Genomic DNA, 16,512 nt, shown 5'->3' with positions numbered 1-16,512 from the left:
TCTCCCCCGGGGCCGGTGCACTCACTTCGGCTCTCTCCGGCGCGCCCCTGACACGGTCACGTGTCCTGCTGAGCGGCCCAGCCCACGCTGCGATCACGCTACTGACTTGTACCTCATTTGCAGCGGAATACCTAATTTACAGGGAATAATTGCCATGCATTCTTTTACGCATGGCAATTATTTAGGGGGGCAATGGCCCCTCATCACGCGTCTATGACGCGTGGTGAGGCGTTAATGCGACCTCTGGTGGAAAGAGACATTGATATAACCAGAAATGAGTAAAGATGTAGTAGACGGCTCTAGAACATCTTCAATATCACATAGTCTATCTCTCAGAGCATTATGGGTAATACCAGGCTGTATACAGCAGTGATAGTGATGACATCACGCTAGAACCTGGGTAAATGGATAAAGATTCTATTGCTTTGGTATCTAGTACACACATCCGCCACTCTCTTCTATTCCGGGAGTTACTCATATATCAGTATATCAACTTCTGATAGGACAGCCAAAAATATTTCGGCCTATAGTAAAGACATTTGCATAATAGTGTCCAGGTGGTGACCTCATACCTGTCATATACATCCATAGGTCCAAGTTAGCCCAACATATGCCAAAACTATGTCCCATTGTTAAACATAAGGCAGTTATACATGAGCTGTTTATAGTAGTCAGAGGTCGCACTAACTTTTTTTTGGCAGAGTAAAAAATTTCTGAGGAGTATTTTTAGTCAAGGAAGTATGGAATTTGTAGTAATATTGGGACTGAACTGGACTCCTATTGTATCAGCGGCGTTGCCGTTTGGCTGGCAGACAGGGAGTCCTAGCATCATATTTCTCAATGATGCAAGGACTACTGTCCAGTGCACTTTGCTCGTTCCATCCACCTTGCTGCCACTGGAAGTCGCTGTAGATTAGACAATTACTATGCGGCTATGCTGCGGTCAAGCCGCCCCATGTGTCTCCTGACCCAGAGCTGCTTTTACATGGGGTGGTTAGCTTCCATTTGGTAATATATTGCAAACACATGGTGCCTAAAGGATGACAAAACGCTTGTGAATTCTCATAATATGCATGTGCTTAATAAAAAAAACTTTAAAGGGGTTGTCTGAGTTTATTAAAAAATCTTCTGGTAGCCTGCGGGGTGCTGTAAAAAAAATAAACTTCCTGCAAATCAGTTGTCCTAAGCCGCTGTCCTTCAGTGCTGTGCCGTTTGTTTACAGAGGCAGGCATGCTGTGATCGGGCAACTTTCACCTGCCTAGCATGCCCACCTGTCCCAGTAGCTGATGCACATTGATGTTAATGCTGTATCAGGTGCCTGGACAGGGGATGGGTGGACATTCCAGGCGGGCAGAAGATGCCGGATTGGAGCGTGCCTGCCTCTGTAAACAAACGGGCACGGCACTGACGGACAGCAGTGGATGAACGGTAGTGCAGGAAAAGGTATGTTTTTAAATAAACTCGGACAACCCCTTTAAGTCAATGATAATCCTTACCATATAAAAACGTGGTCACTCTTGTAACAATGCACATGTGTTTTGTTTGAAGCATTTGCGATTCATTTTCAAGTACAACGCACCATGTAAATACAACTTAAGGCTACTTTCACATGAATTTGTGCTATGCCCATGTCAGAACCAGCATATGTTCTGCTGGAGAAGCGTAGTGAAGTGTGGTGCTCACCCCTCCCCTCTCCATAGGGATGCCGGGCTGTAATTGTCTTTTTCCCATGCACACTATGGTCAAGTGGCACATATGCGCCATTGGCGTCTGTGGGAACAGATATCCAACCCACAAATTTTGCAACTGGATATATGTCCCCACAATGTTCGTGTTCAAGGGGCCTAAAATTTAAAAATGGCACTACTCAAGATTCAAGGTCTATGAGCAGCTGAAAAGCTACACATGGGAATGAAAGTACTTAATTTTTTCACCTTGAATCTTGGAGTGCTGCCATTTTTTTACTTTTACCTTGTCAAGGTTCTGGAATTTGCACCAAAGTCCTCCTGCTACAAGTGTTGCTCTTTTCTGTACTTTATATACATGATATAACACTTCCATATATAACCTGGGCAGCTGGCTGGTCTTGCACTGATGTGACTACTGTACTCACTTCATTTCAGCCCTTGGTCACAAGCCTCCAGGTCCCTGGTTGACCTGTGGCCACATTTTCCTCTGGGTCAGCTCCAGCCTTTGATATGTGCAACAACTATGGTGCAGTGACATCGGCACATAGGGCGGGCGTGGCTTCTGGTAGCCCCGCCCACTTTGACCCGGCCAAAGAGAAACAGCATCAGGTTAGGGAGGGGGTGTGTCCAGGTGCTGCACGGCTCAGGCTCACACATATACAACAGCTCATCCATCTCCTTTCAGCGGCGGCTGTGTAAGTCAGGGGCTGCAGCAGCCGTTCTGCTATGCCCTGCCGTCCTCACTCGGCCCATATAAGGTGAAAAGTCAGTGCGTGTTTAGACGCATGGGGCAGTTTTCAAGGAGTAATACTGCATTTAGGAGCGTCTATGACGCTTCTAGAGGGGTTAATGCGACCTCTGGGAGATCCTATATCTTATTGCCAAGGAACACCACACGATTCTGCATAAAGATACCAGACCAAAAGAAATATTCATTCACAGTCCCTCCTCTACTGTCCTTCCAGCAACCACAAAACCTGAAACAACTTGCTGTCCAGAGTGCACTGAGACCTTCATCAAAAAATGGTACCTCACCCTGCCTGCAAAGCAGGTGTAAAAGTGCCAGCACATTCACACAGGTTACCATGTACCTGAACCTCAATCACAGCAGGTACAGAAGATCACGGGGACATTTGTGGTCTACCTTATGTGTCAGCAGTGTCCAACCACAGGACTTTATGTTGGGGAAACATGCCAGAGTCTGCATCAGTGCATGAACTCGCACCGATCTGATATTAAATGAAAGGAAAGATCTCCCAGTAGCTGCACATTTCTCCAGAAAGGACCACACTATGGAAGTTTTGAGTATTGCTATTTTAATAGGACATTTTGAGACACAGAGGGAAAGGAAAGAATGGGAGCATAAATTAATGCAGAGATTCAAAACCTCACCACACAGGTTTCCATGTGTTTATTGCCATTCAGTTGTAAATAAAATGTTCCTGTATTTAACAATCTGTTTTAAAGTTTTTTTAATATCCTTTGATGATCATTGCCTAGTGTGTTTTTCTGTTCCATGCATAACATCATGTCTGATGAAGAGAACTAGTATTCTCGAAAGCTCACCAAGAAATATACTCAGCCTCAAAAAGTTATAGCCTGATTTCTTCACTCTTCTTCTGCTTTCCATGGCTAACACAGTACAAATGTACACTACTAGCAGACTTCAGTCACACATGCCTTGCTCCACAATTTGGCAGAACCACGTTAAAAAAAAAAAAAAGCCATTTGCCAGCTCCCATCCGGCTACTTTCACCTGGCCCTGTACTGTGCTCCAGCCCAACCAAACCCTGCTCCACGCTGCTGTATGGCACTAGCAGCTCCCCGGACGGGCTGCCCCAGTCATGTCCCTACAGCCATGGGAGGTTATTTACTTAAGGTTGGGGTAAGTCCTCCTCCCTCACACACTGAGCCCAGCATCAGCGATCATCATGGCAGAGTAGCAACAACAAGTTGTGAAGAAGCTCCCTCAGCTGCCCTTCTCGTCACCACTGCCAGCTTTGATGACAGAACTCCATCTGGTAAGCTGCAGAGCACTGTGATCTGTCATATCTGCCATCCTCCCTTACATGCGACTGACATGTATGACATGTACAACATGGAGAACACACGTCAAAATATCTTATGTATTTTGTACACGTCACTTCATATATGTGTAAGCATATTGTCCATGCGTTTGTATAAATATATTGGGGTACATTTACTAAGGGCAATGCGCCAGTTTTCTGTCAGACTTTGCACGTTCTTTTAGGTGATAGCCGCTTGTGTAGGTATTTTAGAAGTGTCCACGCCACATTAGTGTTGCATGCTACAGTTTTGTGGCGCAGCTGCACTACTCTTCACACGACACAAATTTCTGCCCTGAACGCATGCTCCCCAAGGAAACCAGGTTAAAGTAGAAAAAGTGAGAGCCATTAGCTGACAAGGAAAGCTTGCCTGCCCATGTTTGCCCACACATACCGCTAGCACTGCATTTACAAAGCAGATATATAGATATATATATATAGATAAAAAATAGTAGAGCAGCACAGCCTTAAAGAAAAAGAGATGCGGGTGCTATCCAGATACTCTTACCCAAAGAGTGTGAATATAAATAAACAAAAAACGGCAGCACTCCCAAGGAATGAAGAAAAAAAGGTGAAGTTTTATTCCATCTCTAGCAACGTTTCAGCTGTAGATCAGCCTTTGTCAAGCAGTACAACAAGTGTTCAGTCAGTGTTTAAATAGTGGTTACACAGTGACGTTTCACATCCATCAATTAAGTGAAAATACAATTTTACAAGTCATCAACTTATCCATATCAGACAGTAATACATGTGTAATCAGTATCAGAGTGGTATCAACGTATACATAGTGACATATTACATAAATATAAAACGAAGATATATTTTTATATATCTTCGTTTTATATTTATGTAATATGTCACTATGTATACGTTGATACCACTCTGATACTGATTACACATGTATTACTGTCTGATATGGATAAGTTGATGACTTGTAAAATTGTATTTTCACTTAATTGATGGATGTGAAACGTCACTGTGTAACCACTATTTAAACACTGACTGAACACTTGTTGTACTGCTTGACAAAGGCTGATCTACAGCTGAAACGTTGCTAGAGATGGAATAAAACTTCACCTTTTTTTCTTCATTCCTTGGGAGTGCTGCCGTTTTTTTGTATATATATATATATATATATATATATATATATATATATATATATATATATATATATATATATATATTCATGTTTTCGTTAAAAACTAAATCACAACGTACTGGTCCAGGCTGCAGACAAAGGCATATGTGATTGGCCGCAGCCCGGCGCATTTTGATTCCGTTACAAAACGGGAAGGCTCAACCCCACTTTTGTATTCTGACTTGCGTTAGAAATTTTTAAGAAAAAAAAAAAAAAAATTGATGTTAACCCTTTCAGGACCTGGCCCTTTTTTGTTTTTTCATTTTCATTTTTTACTCCCCATGATCAAAAATCCATAACTTTTTTATTTTTCCATGTACAGAGCTGTGTGACGGCTTATTTTCTGCGTAACAAATTGCACTTCATAGAGATGGTATTGAATATTCCATGCCGTGTACTAGGAAGCGGGAAAAAAATTCCAAATGCAGTGAAATTGGTAAAAAAAAGCATTTGTGTCACCTTCTTGTGGGCTTGGATCTTACGGATTTCACTGTGCGCCCCAAATGACATGTCTACTTTATTCTTTGGGTCGGTACGATTACGGGGATACCAAATTTGTATAGGTTTTATAATGTTTTAAAAAAATTAAAACCTCCTGTACAAAAATTTTTGGGGGGATTTTGCCATGTTCTGGCGCTAATAACTTTGTTATACTTTGGTGTACTGAGCTGTGGGTGGTGTCGTTTTTTTGCGGATTTTGATGACATTTACAATGTTATCAATTTTAGGACTGTACGACCTTGTGATCACTTTTTATTGAATTTTTAAATTTTTTTAAATGACAAAAAAAGTGCCATTTTCGACTTTGGGCGCGATTTTCCGTTACGGGATTAAACGCAGTGAAAAACCGTTATCATATTTTGATAGATCGGGCATTTTCGGACGCGGCGATACCTAATGTGTTTATGATTTTTACTGTTTATTTATATCAGTTCTAGGGAAAGGGGGGTGATTTGAGTTTTTAGGGTTTTTTATTATAATTTTTTTTTTTTAACTTTTTTTTATTTTTATTTTTAGTACTTTTCAGACTCCCTAGGGTACTTTAACCCTAGGGGGTCTGCACGATCCTATCATACACTGCCATACTACAGTATGGCAGTATATGGGGATTTTACTACTCATACATTACAATGTGCTGATAGCACATTGTAATGCATGGGTTAACCTGAAGTAGCCTCGGGTCTTCGTGTGACCCGAGGCTACCATGGCGACGGGGAGCGGTGATCCTCGAAAAGATGGCGGCGCCCACGCGCCACCATCCTTTTGAAGCCGCCGGCAGCATTGCCGGCGGCGATCGAGGTGAAAACACCCGCGATCGGTGCTAGCACCGATCGCGGATGTTACCGGTAAGCCTTTGCTGCAATATACAGCAAAGACTTACCGGCTATGGAGAGGGCTCAGCGCGTGAGCCCTCTCCATGCACCCGCGGCCGACCCGTGACATGCTATTACGTCACGGGTCGTGAAAGGGTTAAGATGGTTCATTCGTCACATGTTGTACTTCATTTTAGTGGTAAATTTTCGCCGATATTTTTTATTTAAATAAATAAACGCAGAACTTAAAGAGGACCTGTCACCCATGCGCCCATCTCTGATTTAGCAGTGCTACCCTGTTAGAGTTATCGGAACCCTCTAATAATGCTAGCAAACACTGCTGCGAACTACGGTAGAAACGCCGGACCGTGCTGAAAGCGATGGTCATAGTGTGTTTGGCGGCCAGCAGTTATGGACCTGCCGCTCCCGGAAGTAAGATGAGAACCTTCAGGTGGCGTCAGAAAGGAGAGTATTGACCTTATTTTTGTTTTACTCGAACATAAGCATTGAGTTTTTCAGCAGTTTTTTCTTTAGATTAAAAACTTGGCTTATACTCAAGTATATATTGTAGAAAGGCACAAGGTGTTGTGGTGGATGGTAGATACGTGTCACCGTGGTGCCTGGCCTCGGTGAAGTAAAAACCAGTATTGCTGGTGTCGGCGGCGTTCGGCCACTGACACACTTTTGTTATTTTAGCATAGCTGCAATGCAGCTGATCCGGGACGGGTTTTTTCTGGAGCAGTCACAGTGCTGAGTGGGATGGCTGCTCCCACGTTCCAGGCCAGGGCTTGCAGCCCTATGTAAAGCCACCTGTGTCAGGAGAAGGTGGGTGGTTCCCTACCTGTGTGTAGCTGGGTGGAACACAGGGAATAGCAGAGCCAGAGCTGAGCCTTGCTCTGTGGGGAAGTTTGAGGACTGGAAAGGTGCTCCTAACCCAGGAGGGTGAATTATGGTACTGTGCCTGTGAATGTGAACTGTGCTTGATAACATGGACTGAGATTTATCATATGGACTATGCATTTTGTTTTACCGGCTGGAGCAAGCCCTTTTGCCTGTTATTTTTTATGTCTAAATAAAGACACTTCTTTTGTTCACCTGAAAGACTGCTGCCTGGCGTTTCTCTAAAGGCTACCATTGAGTTGAACCCCTACAATATATACGGTATTCCCTGTGAATCATTTAAAGGAAAATATAATCCAAATGTCTGATAGTGATTGATACTGTTTTGGGGACTGTAAAAAAAAGTCAGCTCATCCCACAAAAAAAAAAAAAAAATTAACACCTTACACATGAAAAAGTTTTAGTGTTGAAATAATACCTATATTTATATTTGGTATCCCTGTTATTCAGCCAACCCAAAAAATAAATAAGAGGTGCACCGGTAAATTAGATTGCACAGGGAAGGGCAGCGCCCCTCACTCTGCTTGCTTTGTAACATTATTTATTTTCTGTAGAAAAAAAAAATCCTTTCTATTGTCCCATTATGTCATTGAGGTGAATAGGTGAGCCATGCACCTGTGTGACATCACATGACCATTAACTTTTTTTTACCACAGAAACTAAGCAATAAAGGTTCCTGTTGAACGACAGAAAGCAGGGATCTAGAAAACCATGAGAAATTGTTTGCCAATATGCTTTCTGTATCAAAGCTTTTTGGGTTCATACACATGTGGCGTACTGTTGCATGCATTTGGCAGCCAAAAGCATAGTAAAACAAAAATGTTGACGCATTTGACACAAACTATTAATTATTTACTTTAAGTGGACACCAGACAATGCCGGTTCAGCTCTGCACAGGAGCCGAGCCGACATCAGGGGTACTGGGATGTCAGCGGTAGATTAATCTACCGCTGCCGTCCCCGGCTAACACCCACGGACGGAGTGGACTCCGATCGCGGGTGTTTAACCCGTGAAATGCCGCGGTCAACGCGACTACAGCATTTAACATGCCTTTTGGGGGGTTTTCCCCCACGATTAGCCCCAGGCAACGATTTCAGGGGCACCGATCGTTGCTATGGCATCTCTGGGGTCCGATCAGGACCCCAGAGATGCCTTGAGGCAGTGCCTTTAAGATTGCGTCTGTGACGTCATCTTAAAGTCACAGTGTCAGCCTATGCATCTGTACACTGCTAATGCCCTGCAATACATCAGTATCGCAGGGTATATTTTTATGAACAAGCAATCAGATGATTGCTTGTTCATGTCCCATGTTGGAGCAAGTAAAAAAAAAAAAAGTTTTACAATAAAAATAAGTTTATAAATCACTTAAAATGCCCATAAGCCCCAAAACATATAAAGAGACACATAACGCTCAATAGTCTAAATCATAACAAACCCCACATATGTCATACATCCATAAATTGAGGGCCGGCACAGCAATTCAAAACTGGTCATTAGAGCCAAAGATGCATCCAATAGCAACCAATATACAACAAGAAAAAGCAATGCAAAAAATAAGCTTTATTTAACCAAATACAACGAATAACAGATACAAAGAGTCTAAAATCAGTTAAAAAGGTGCTACCATAAGCACAACTGTCCCAGACCCAGGGGTAAGCCACAGGCGGACAAACACCCTCCCTAAGTGAACCCCCAGTTCTGCATAAAAAAAACAAGATCTTTAGACAAATGCTGATACTGAAGTTATGTTACCTCAAGCAGATAAGTGTATATAAGGAATAGGAGAACCTGAGTAGGTGCGAGGCAAAGCAGACGGGGGAAGAGGGTGAGCCGGCTGTGGGAAAGGAACCCCACGCGTTACTTCACGTCCTCGTGACTTCCTCAGGGGTAAACCCCACATATATAGTACCACCATGTCCGTAATAATAATGCTATAAAAAGTGATCAACAAAACATATGTACTCCAGAACTGTTGCACTCCATACTGTTGCAAAGTACAACATGACCCGCAAAAAAAACAAGCCATCAACCAGGTCTGTAGCCAAAAAAGTAAAAATGTAATGTCACTTGGAAGACGGCGATGCAAAAATGATAGATCTCCCGCCACATTAGGGTTTTATTTGGCAAATTTAGTAAAAAAATATTCATGTCTGGTATCGCCATCATCGTATGGACCCATAGAATAAAGATAACATGATTATTAGGCTATACGGTAAACACGAAAGTAAAAAATCCAGTACCAAATTGATGCTTTTCTACTCGTGACTTCAAAAAAAAGTTCCTAAATTTTCAACAATAGGGGATATCAACCCCAAAATGGTAAAACTGGAAAAAGCATCTCGTCCCACAAAAAAAAAACTGCTGTCAAAAGGCCCCAATAACGAAAAAGCAAAAATTTTATAGCCTACAAAATAGGCCAATGAGGAAACTAAAATCCTGGCAGCTCCAGGTCCCTCCTCCCATTTGCTCCTCGCCATGCGCCCATTAAACAAATAATGGCCACATGTGGGGGGTCTCTGTACTCTGGAGAAATTGTAGAACAAATTGTATGGTGGGTTTTATCTTTTGGAAATGTGTAAATTTTAGGGCTAAATGAACGTATAACCGACAAAATTTGACCATTCTAAATTTCACCTTCAATTTTAATCAATTACTATTAAGTTCACAAGGGGTTAACAATCTTCCTAAAAGCTGTTTCCGATAGTTTGAGGGGTGCAGTTTTGAAAATGGGTTTGTTATATAGGGGGTTTTTAATGCTAAATATGTAAAATTTCATTTAAAACTATATTTATCCCAAAATAGTAAATTCTGAAAATATGGAAAAATCGATAATCTATTTGTAAGCGGCGTGACATCAAAATAAATTATCCAGACATTTCAAAGATTATGAAGATGTAAAGTAGACATATGGGAAATGTTATTCAGCAAGTTACTTAGGTGGTAAATCTATCTGCCCGCAGCGATTTTGAATTTCGAAAATGGCAAATTTTTCAAAAAATTCATCATTTTTCTTTTTTTTTTTGTAAATAAACGCAAAACTTATCAGCCAAAATGTACCATTAAAATGAAGTACAACATGTGGGGAAAACAGTCTCACAATCACTTTGATAAGTAACAGTGTTCAAAAGTTATAACCATATGAAGCGACGCAAGTCAGAATACAAAAAATGGGACTGAGCCTTGAGCTACAAAACGGCTGCACCCTTAAGGGGTTAAAGGACTGTACACCAAGTACACCGACATTGGTGTGTGCCCCCTCTGCCATGATCTGCTCTTCTTTTTATTTAAAAAAAAAAGTTTCAATGGAGCCCAAAGCCGCTCAGGCTAATTTGCAGAATATTTAAAGCCTTTTATTCTTAAAATGAGGGCATAAGACTGTAAAAGAAGAGTGGAACCTGCCAGAGGGCGCACACACGAGTATGTCAGGTGCTTGCTGGTTACTATCCTTGGTCCTGGTGGTAGATTTCCTAGGATTTCCTGGTTTAGGAATTGGATTATCTTTAGGTTTACAGAGAAGACAACTTGCATGTATTTTTTAAAGGAAACCTACCACTGCTATTGGTAGGTATTAGCTGTAAACACCGGGCACCAGCTCATGGTGAGCTGGTGCCGGAGCTTACCTTTGCTAGTGTTTTAAACCGCTATATCGCGGTTTAAATACATTTTGATGAACAGACCCGAGGTAGCTTCGGTGCTGCGTGACGCCTCCGGCACTTCCTATGGAGGCACGTGCGCAGCGCCGAAGCTGCTTTGGGTCTGTTCATCAAAATGTGTTTAAACCGCGATATAGCGGTTTAAAACACTAGCAAAGGTAAGCTCCGGCACCAGCTCACCCTGAGCAGTGGTAGGTTTCCTTTAAAAGCCATGTTAACCGGTTAATAAAGTACCAGTCAGTAGTAAAAGATAAAGAACCACAGACCATTTAAGACACGTTTAGGTTCCGTTTTAGAAAAGAAACTTATTGCAGATCTCCGGCAGAAAATGGATATTCCCACCCTGTATGAGAGTTCAGAAATCTCAGGAATGCAACACAGCTAATCTGGACCTTAACAGACTTCAAGGGGTTATGAGGAAATAAAACCAACAGCAGAAAATGTTTGATAAATGAAAAATGTTACACATCTATTATTTCTCTTGCCATTCCAGTGCTTTAGGTCCTCCAGCTCTGTGTAGCAATAACATCACTGTACTGTCAACTACAGCCAATCACAGGTCTCACAGTTAAAGAGGGTGGTCCTAGATGTCATCGCTGTATTAACAGTCTCAGTGATTTAAATTCCCTAAAAACGCAACAAATACATTTCTGCAACAACTGGCAGGAAACTTTCCCATTTCAAAATTTCCTTGTCGCAGGCCACAGTAAATGATAAATGATGCCAGAGACAAACCTTCTTACCATATTAATGAGTTCCTGAAAACTACAAAGTTTTCACATGTACCAAGTCATGTGTGTAAATCATCGATTACAAAATACACATTTACAACAACTCCTTACTCCTATTGTGCAAAATGTGGCATAACACATAAGATCCATCCATCAATTCATATCCATTGGTCCTATCATAACATCCATAGCCAATAGTAAGAATGTAGTATGCTCGACAAACTATACTGGTGTAATATAATTACAATTATTTATTCAATCCAAGGGACACATGATTGTAACACAGGTGAGGATTAATCTGTACCTATGCTACTGCACGTTAAGTGAATGATATGTTGCACGCACATAACAGTCACTGTCCAAAGGTGACAGCTAGAGAAACACGTACTAGAAACGCTGTGACCTCTAGTCAGCACAGGCTAAAGGGATCCAAGATCCAACACAGGACCTGCTGCTAGCTCTGCATTTATCATGTATATATGACACCTCGGCAAACGGACCTTTGCTACTTAATCTCCCAATTCACGACGTGTCTCCTAATGCGGCGATTTCCGGGTGACTAGAGACCGTGATACTAGATCCCCCCTACACACACAATAATAAACTCCTTTGCTTACCATTCGAGTAAGGCGGCCCTGATCCTCCGTTTTGGGAGTTGTAACCGGCGTTGGACATGATGGATTAACCTTATGAAGAAGGGCGCGATACACAGAATATACCCGCTGACTAATATTGACGAATGTGACAGATTAGGACATCAAATGTAGCCGCTCATCGCAGCCAGTGCGGGTATGAAGCAGGCCCGAGATTATTGGAGAGAGTATAAGAATTTAGCGCTGGGGATCAGGTAGCAGGAAGTGCTGAGTTCCAGCCCCAGGACGGCCCCGCGCCTGCGCGCTCAGTACACGTGGCACTTCCTGTACGTGTTGCTTTCTGCGCGTACATGGCAGTCTATGCCGCTGAGAGAACGTATGTGGCAATTTTGCACATGTAAGGGAAGAGCAAAGGCCAGAAGAACAGTTGTGACTAAATACCCTTTGCTATAAGAACCAGGTCCTCATAAGAGTTAGGAACTTGAACTATTTTCAGTTACTAGACATTTGAAGCAAATTTCTGGATTCATCAGAAGTGTCTGCGAGCAAAACTGTCCATCTTCAAAGGGGTATTCCCACTAAGACAAGAATCTTAAATTCCTCACTCAAATTTCGATCCTCCAGTGATGTTAACGCAATCAAGATTTTCATTTTTAACCCCTTACCTTACACTTTTACTCAGTTTTATTGCTGTTTTAGCTCCTATCATTCAGTGATGTTCAGTGTGCTGTGATGTGTTGTTGTAGTCAGGGGGGCAAATTTACTTACCTGGTTCTGTCGCGATCCCCGATTTGGACGGTCTGACGAAGATGAAGTCCGGCGCGATTCACGTAGCTCGTGTGCCCAAATTCCTCCATCCGTCGCTTCCTCCATCTGTTCACCTTCTTCCCGGTGCTTGTAAGTGCGTGTCTTGCAGCACAATTCGAAATGTTGAATCCCACGCTTTGTCCGAATCCGTCGGGTTGTCCGATGGCCCGCCCGTGAACTAGAGAATGTGTTATTTTATTATATTTAACCTGTTCACACTCAGCATCTGATACCGAATCGGAATACACGGTGTTCTGGCTGTAACTACACGGTGGGCTGCAATCACGGGTGTTTAAATGCTGCAGTCAGCGTGACCCTAGCATTTAAACTGCTTTCTGGGGGTTTTCCCCCATGATCTACAACCCCCCCCCCCTGGCAGGACCCCAGGGCTGCCTGCCTGTAGTGCCTGTAATATGTCGTCTATATCATCTTAAAGTCACAGTGTCAGCCTATGCACGTGTATAGGCTGACACAGCAAATACTCTGCACTACTGATGTAGTGCTTGTTCAGGTCCCATGGTGGAAGTAATAAAATAAGTGTAAAAAAAAATTTATAAAAAAAAAGTAAATTAATAAATCAATAAAAATGTCCATAACATATAAAGAGACATATAATTGGCAAAAAAAGTGTAAATCATAACACAAACCCCACATATATAGTATCAGCGCATCCCTAACAACCCATAGAATAAAAGTAAATCATTATTGAACACGCACGATGAACGGTGTAAAAAAAAAAAAGTTAAAAACCAGCCAAAAATTATGATAATTACCTATTTAATCCCACAAAAAAAGTGCAATAGAATGTGATAAAAAAAATATGTACTCCAGAATGATACTGTTGCAAAGTACAACATGTCCCGCAAAAAAAAAAGCCATCAACCAGCTCCATAGCCAAAAAAGTAAAAATGTTGGAAGACGGCAATGCAAAAATGATAGATTTTTTTCCCCACATTAGGGTTTTATTTGGCAAATTTAGTAAAATGTAAGAAGAAATATTCAAGTATAGTATCCCCGTAATCGTATTAACCCATAGAATAAAGATAACTTGATTATTAGGCTATTCGGTGAACACCAAAAAAAGTAAAAAATCCAGTACCAAATTGATGCTTTTCTACTCCTGCCCTCAAAAAATAGTTCATAAAATTTCAACAATAGGGGATACCAACCCCAAAATAGTACCACTGGAAAAATCATCTCATCCCGCAAAAAAAAAATGGCATCACATGGCTCCCTTCGTTCTTGCATTGATTATCGCTGACAAGATCAAGGTTAAGAACCACTACCCTCTGCCGTTGATCACAGAGCTGTTTGACCGCCTGCACAGCTCCAAGATTCTCTTTACTACCATATTCGGATACGCAAGGGTGACAAATGGATGACAACATTTAACACCCAAGAAGGACATTTCGTGTACCTTGTGATGTCATTTGGACTTTGTAATGCTCCAGTTGTATTACAGGAATTTGTCAATGATATCTTCAGAGATCAGAGATACGTATATCGTGGTGTATCTAGATGGCATTTTGGTGTTCTCTTGGCCGCCTATGGGCTAATTGTTTCTATGCCAAGCTCAAGAAGTGTCAGTTCCACCAACAAAGCCTTCTTTTCCTGGGTTACATAATCTCCAACAAACCCTGCACCAGCTGGAAAGGAGGACTTACTGTAGTTTCTCTTTAACATACTCCGACATGGCAGTGGTCTAGGGTATGGAGAGATGGTACACCCGATCCTGGGGAGGAGAATTGCCCAGCATCAGCTCTATAGGGGACAATGGGGACAATGTGGCGGCAATGTCTCTGCCTGCTTCTTGGAGAACACGTCAGCAAAGTCCCGGTAACACGTTGGTAGGCCCTCCAAAGACTTGGGAACCACGGAGGAGGCCAAGACGGCACTGGTAGAGACGCCATACTGTGAAGAATAACTGTTGCCATGCAGTGAGGAATACTACTACCATACAGTGAGAAATATTACCTCCATAAAATGAGGTACACTGCTGCCATACAGCAGGGGGTGGGGGGGAGTTGTGGTGCTTTTACTGGACCAAATATTGCCAGTAGCAGGGGCAATTTGGTAGGGGGTGTGTAGGACAAAGTGTATGCTGTGGGGTTGAGGGTGGGAGCACTGAATGGCAAAGTTACAAGGAACCAGGCAGGTGAATTTTCGATCAAATCACCACATATGACAGCTGCCTGTGGCCATATATATATTTCCCTTGGTCCAGAGATCTGGGCACCTGTACCATGCTGACAGTAAGGGTACTGGCTTCCCTAGCAGCATCGCACAACGACAAGAGATCCGGGCCAAGGGAAGAATATGTGGCCATGGATAGCTGTCATACAGGCCAATTTGGGACACTAAACAATAATGACCTTTAGTTTAGTGTCCCAAAACTACCTGACCACTGCCTGTGAAAAACACACAGAGCAGCTCCTGTCCTCCTCCCTCCTACTGCACTTATGACTTATCTGTACTAGGCACACTGCACCTGTATGCTCCGGCAGTCCTGCCCCTCTCCTCCGTCTTCCTGGGCCGCGGAGGAGGAGGGAGTAGAGAGGCGGGCACTGACCCACTAGTGAGTACAGACCTTGTCAGACGCAGCCTAAAGTGTGATAGATCACTGAAGCTCTCGGCGAGTGGCAGCATTTCCTATCTGGCCGGAGCTCCAATGAATAATATAGAGATGGCAGGGGAGATGGTGTGCCATAGGTTCACCACCACTGATCTAAGGTTTGAATCCCTGCATTAATTTATACTCCCATTCCTTCTTTTCCCTCTGTGTCCTTGAAATGTTCCATTAAAATAGTAATCCACACATCTTCCATAGTGTGGTCCTCTCTAGAGAAATGTGCAGCTACTAGGAGATCTTTTCTTTCATTTCAGATAATATCAGATCAGTGCGATTTCATGCGCTAATGGAGTCTCTGGCCTGTTTCCCCAACATAAAGGCCTATGGTTGTACACTGTTCACTCATGCCACTTTAGACAAACACACTTAAAATCATTCTTCGGGTTGTCCTGAGTACGGCAATACCACACAGGTGCCAATAATTGACAGGCTAGGTACACAGCAGGGCTGAGAAGGGAAGGAGTGAAATTTTGCTTTTCAGCTCTGTTTTCACACATTTGGATTTGGAGTGCCATGTCATGTTCGCAGTGCCCATGAGGTACCAGTGCACTAGAAACCCCCAAGAAATTATACCATTTTGGAAACTTTTTCAAAAATTTGGACCTGATGTCACAGCAGGGAGTTTAACCCCTTAGCGCTCTGCGCCGTAGCTGTACTGCGCTGAGTCCCGCGAATAGCGCTCAGCGCAGTACAGCTACTGCGCAGAGACGATGCCGGTTCAGCGCTGTATAGCAGCTGAACCGGCATCGTTAGCGGCGGGATTTCAACGGTAATCTACCGTTGACATCCCCGGCTAACACCCGCGGTCGGAGTGGGCTCCGATCGCGGGTGTTTAACCCGTTAAATGCCGCGGTCAACGCGACCGCGGCATTTAACATGCCTTCTGGGGGTCTTTACCCCCCGCTCGGCCCCCCCGCACCGTTTTCGGGGAGTCCGATCGCTGTTTTGGCACCTCTGGGGTCCGATCGGGACCCCAGAGAAGCCTGGAGGGTTT

At 43.0% G+C, this 16,512-nt stretch overlaps 1 protein-coding gene across 2 annotated transcripts in view; it reads right to left on the bottom strand.

Annotated features, from left to right (window-relative positions):
- The window catches only part of SEC24A (SEC24 homolog A, COPII coat complex component), a 160,189-nt gene extending 147,786 nt beyond the window's left edge, over nucleotides 1-12,403 (bottom strand). The window contains exon 1 of one of the 2 annotated variants that reach the window (XM_072145854.1): nucleotides 12,107-12,403. In XM_072145854.1, the coding sequence (XP_072001955.1) occupies nucleotides 12,107-12,164 (58 nt within the window). In that variant the 5' untranslated portion in view covers nucleotides 12,165-12,403. The remainder of the gene's footprint in view (nucleotides 1-12,106) is intronic. The other variant, XM_072145856.1, reaches the window with a different exon arrangement.
- Nucleotides 12,404-16,512: the final 4,109 nt, after the last annotated feature.

The sequence above is a fragment of the Engystomops pustulosus genome, chromosome 4 (genome assembly GCF_040894005.1).
Source record: "Engystomops pustulosus chromosome 4, aEngPut4.maternal, whole genome shotgun sequence".
NCBI classification, from domain to species: Eukaryota; Metazoa; Chordata; class Amphibia; order Anura; family Leptodactylidae; genus Engystomops; species Engystomops pustulosus.
The sequence above is the reverse complement of the archived record's forward strand: the minus strand, read 5'-3'. Positions and strand labels throughout refer to the sequence as shown.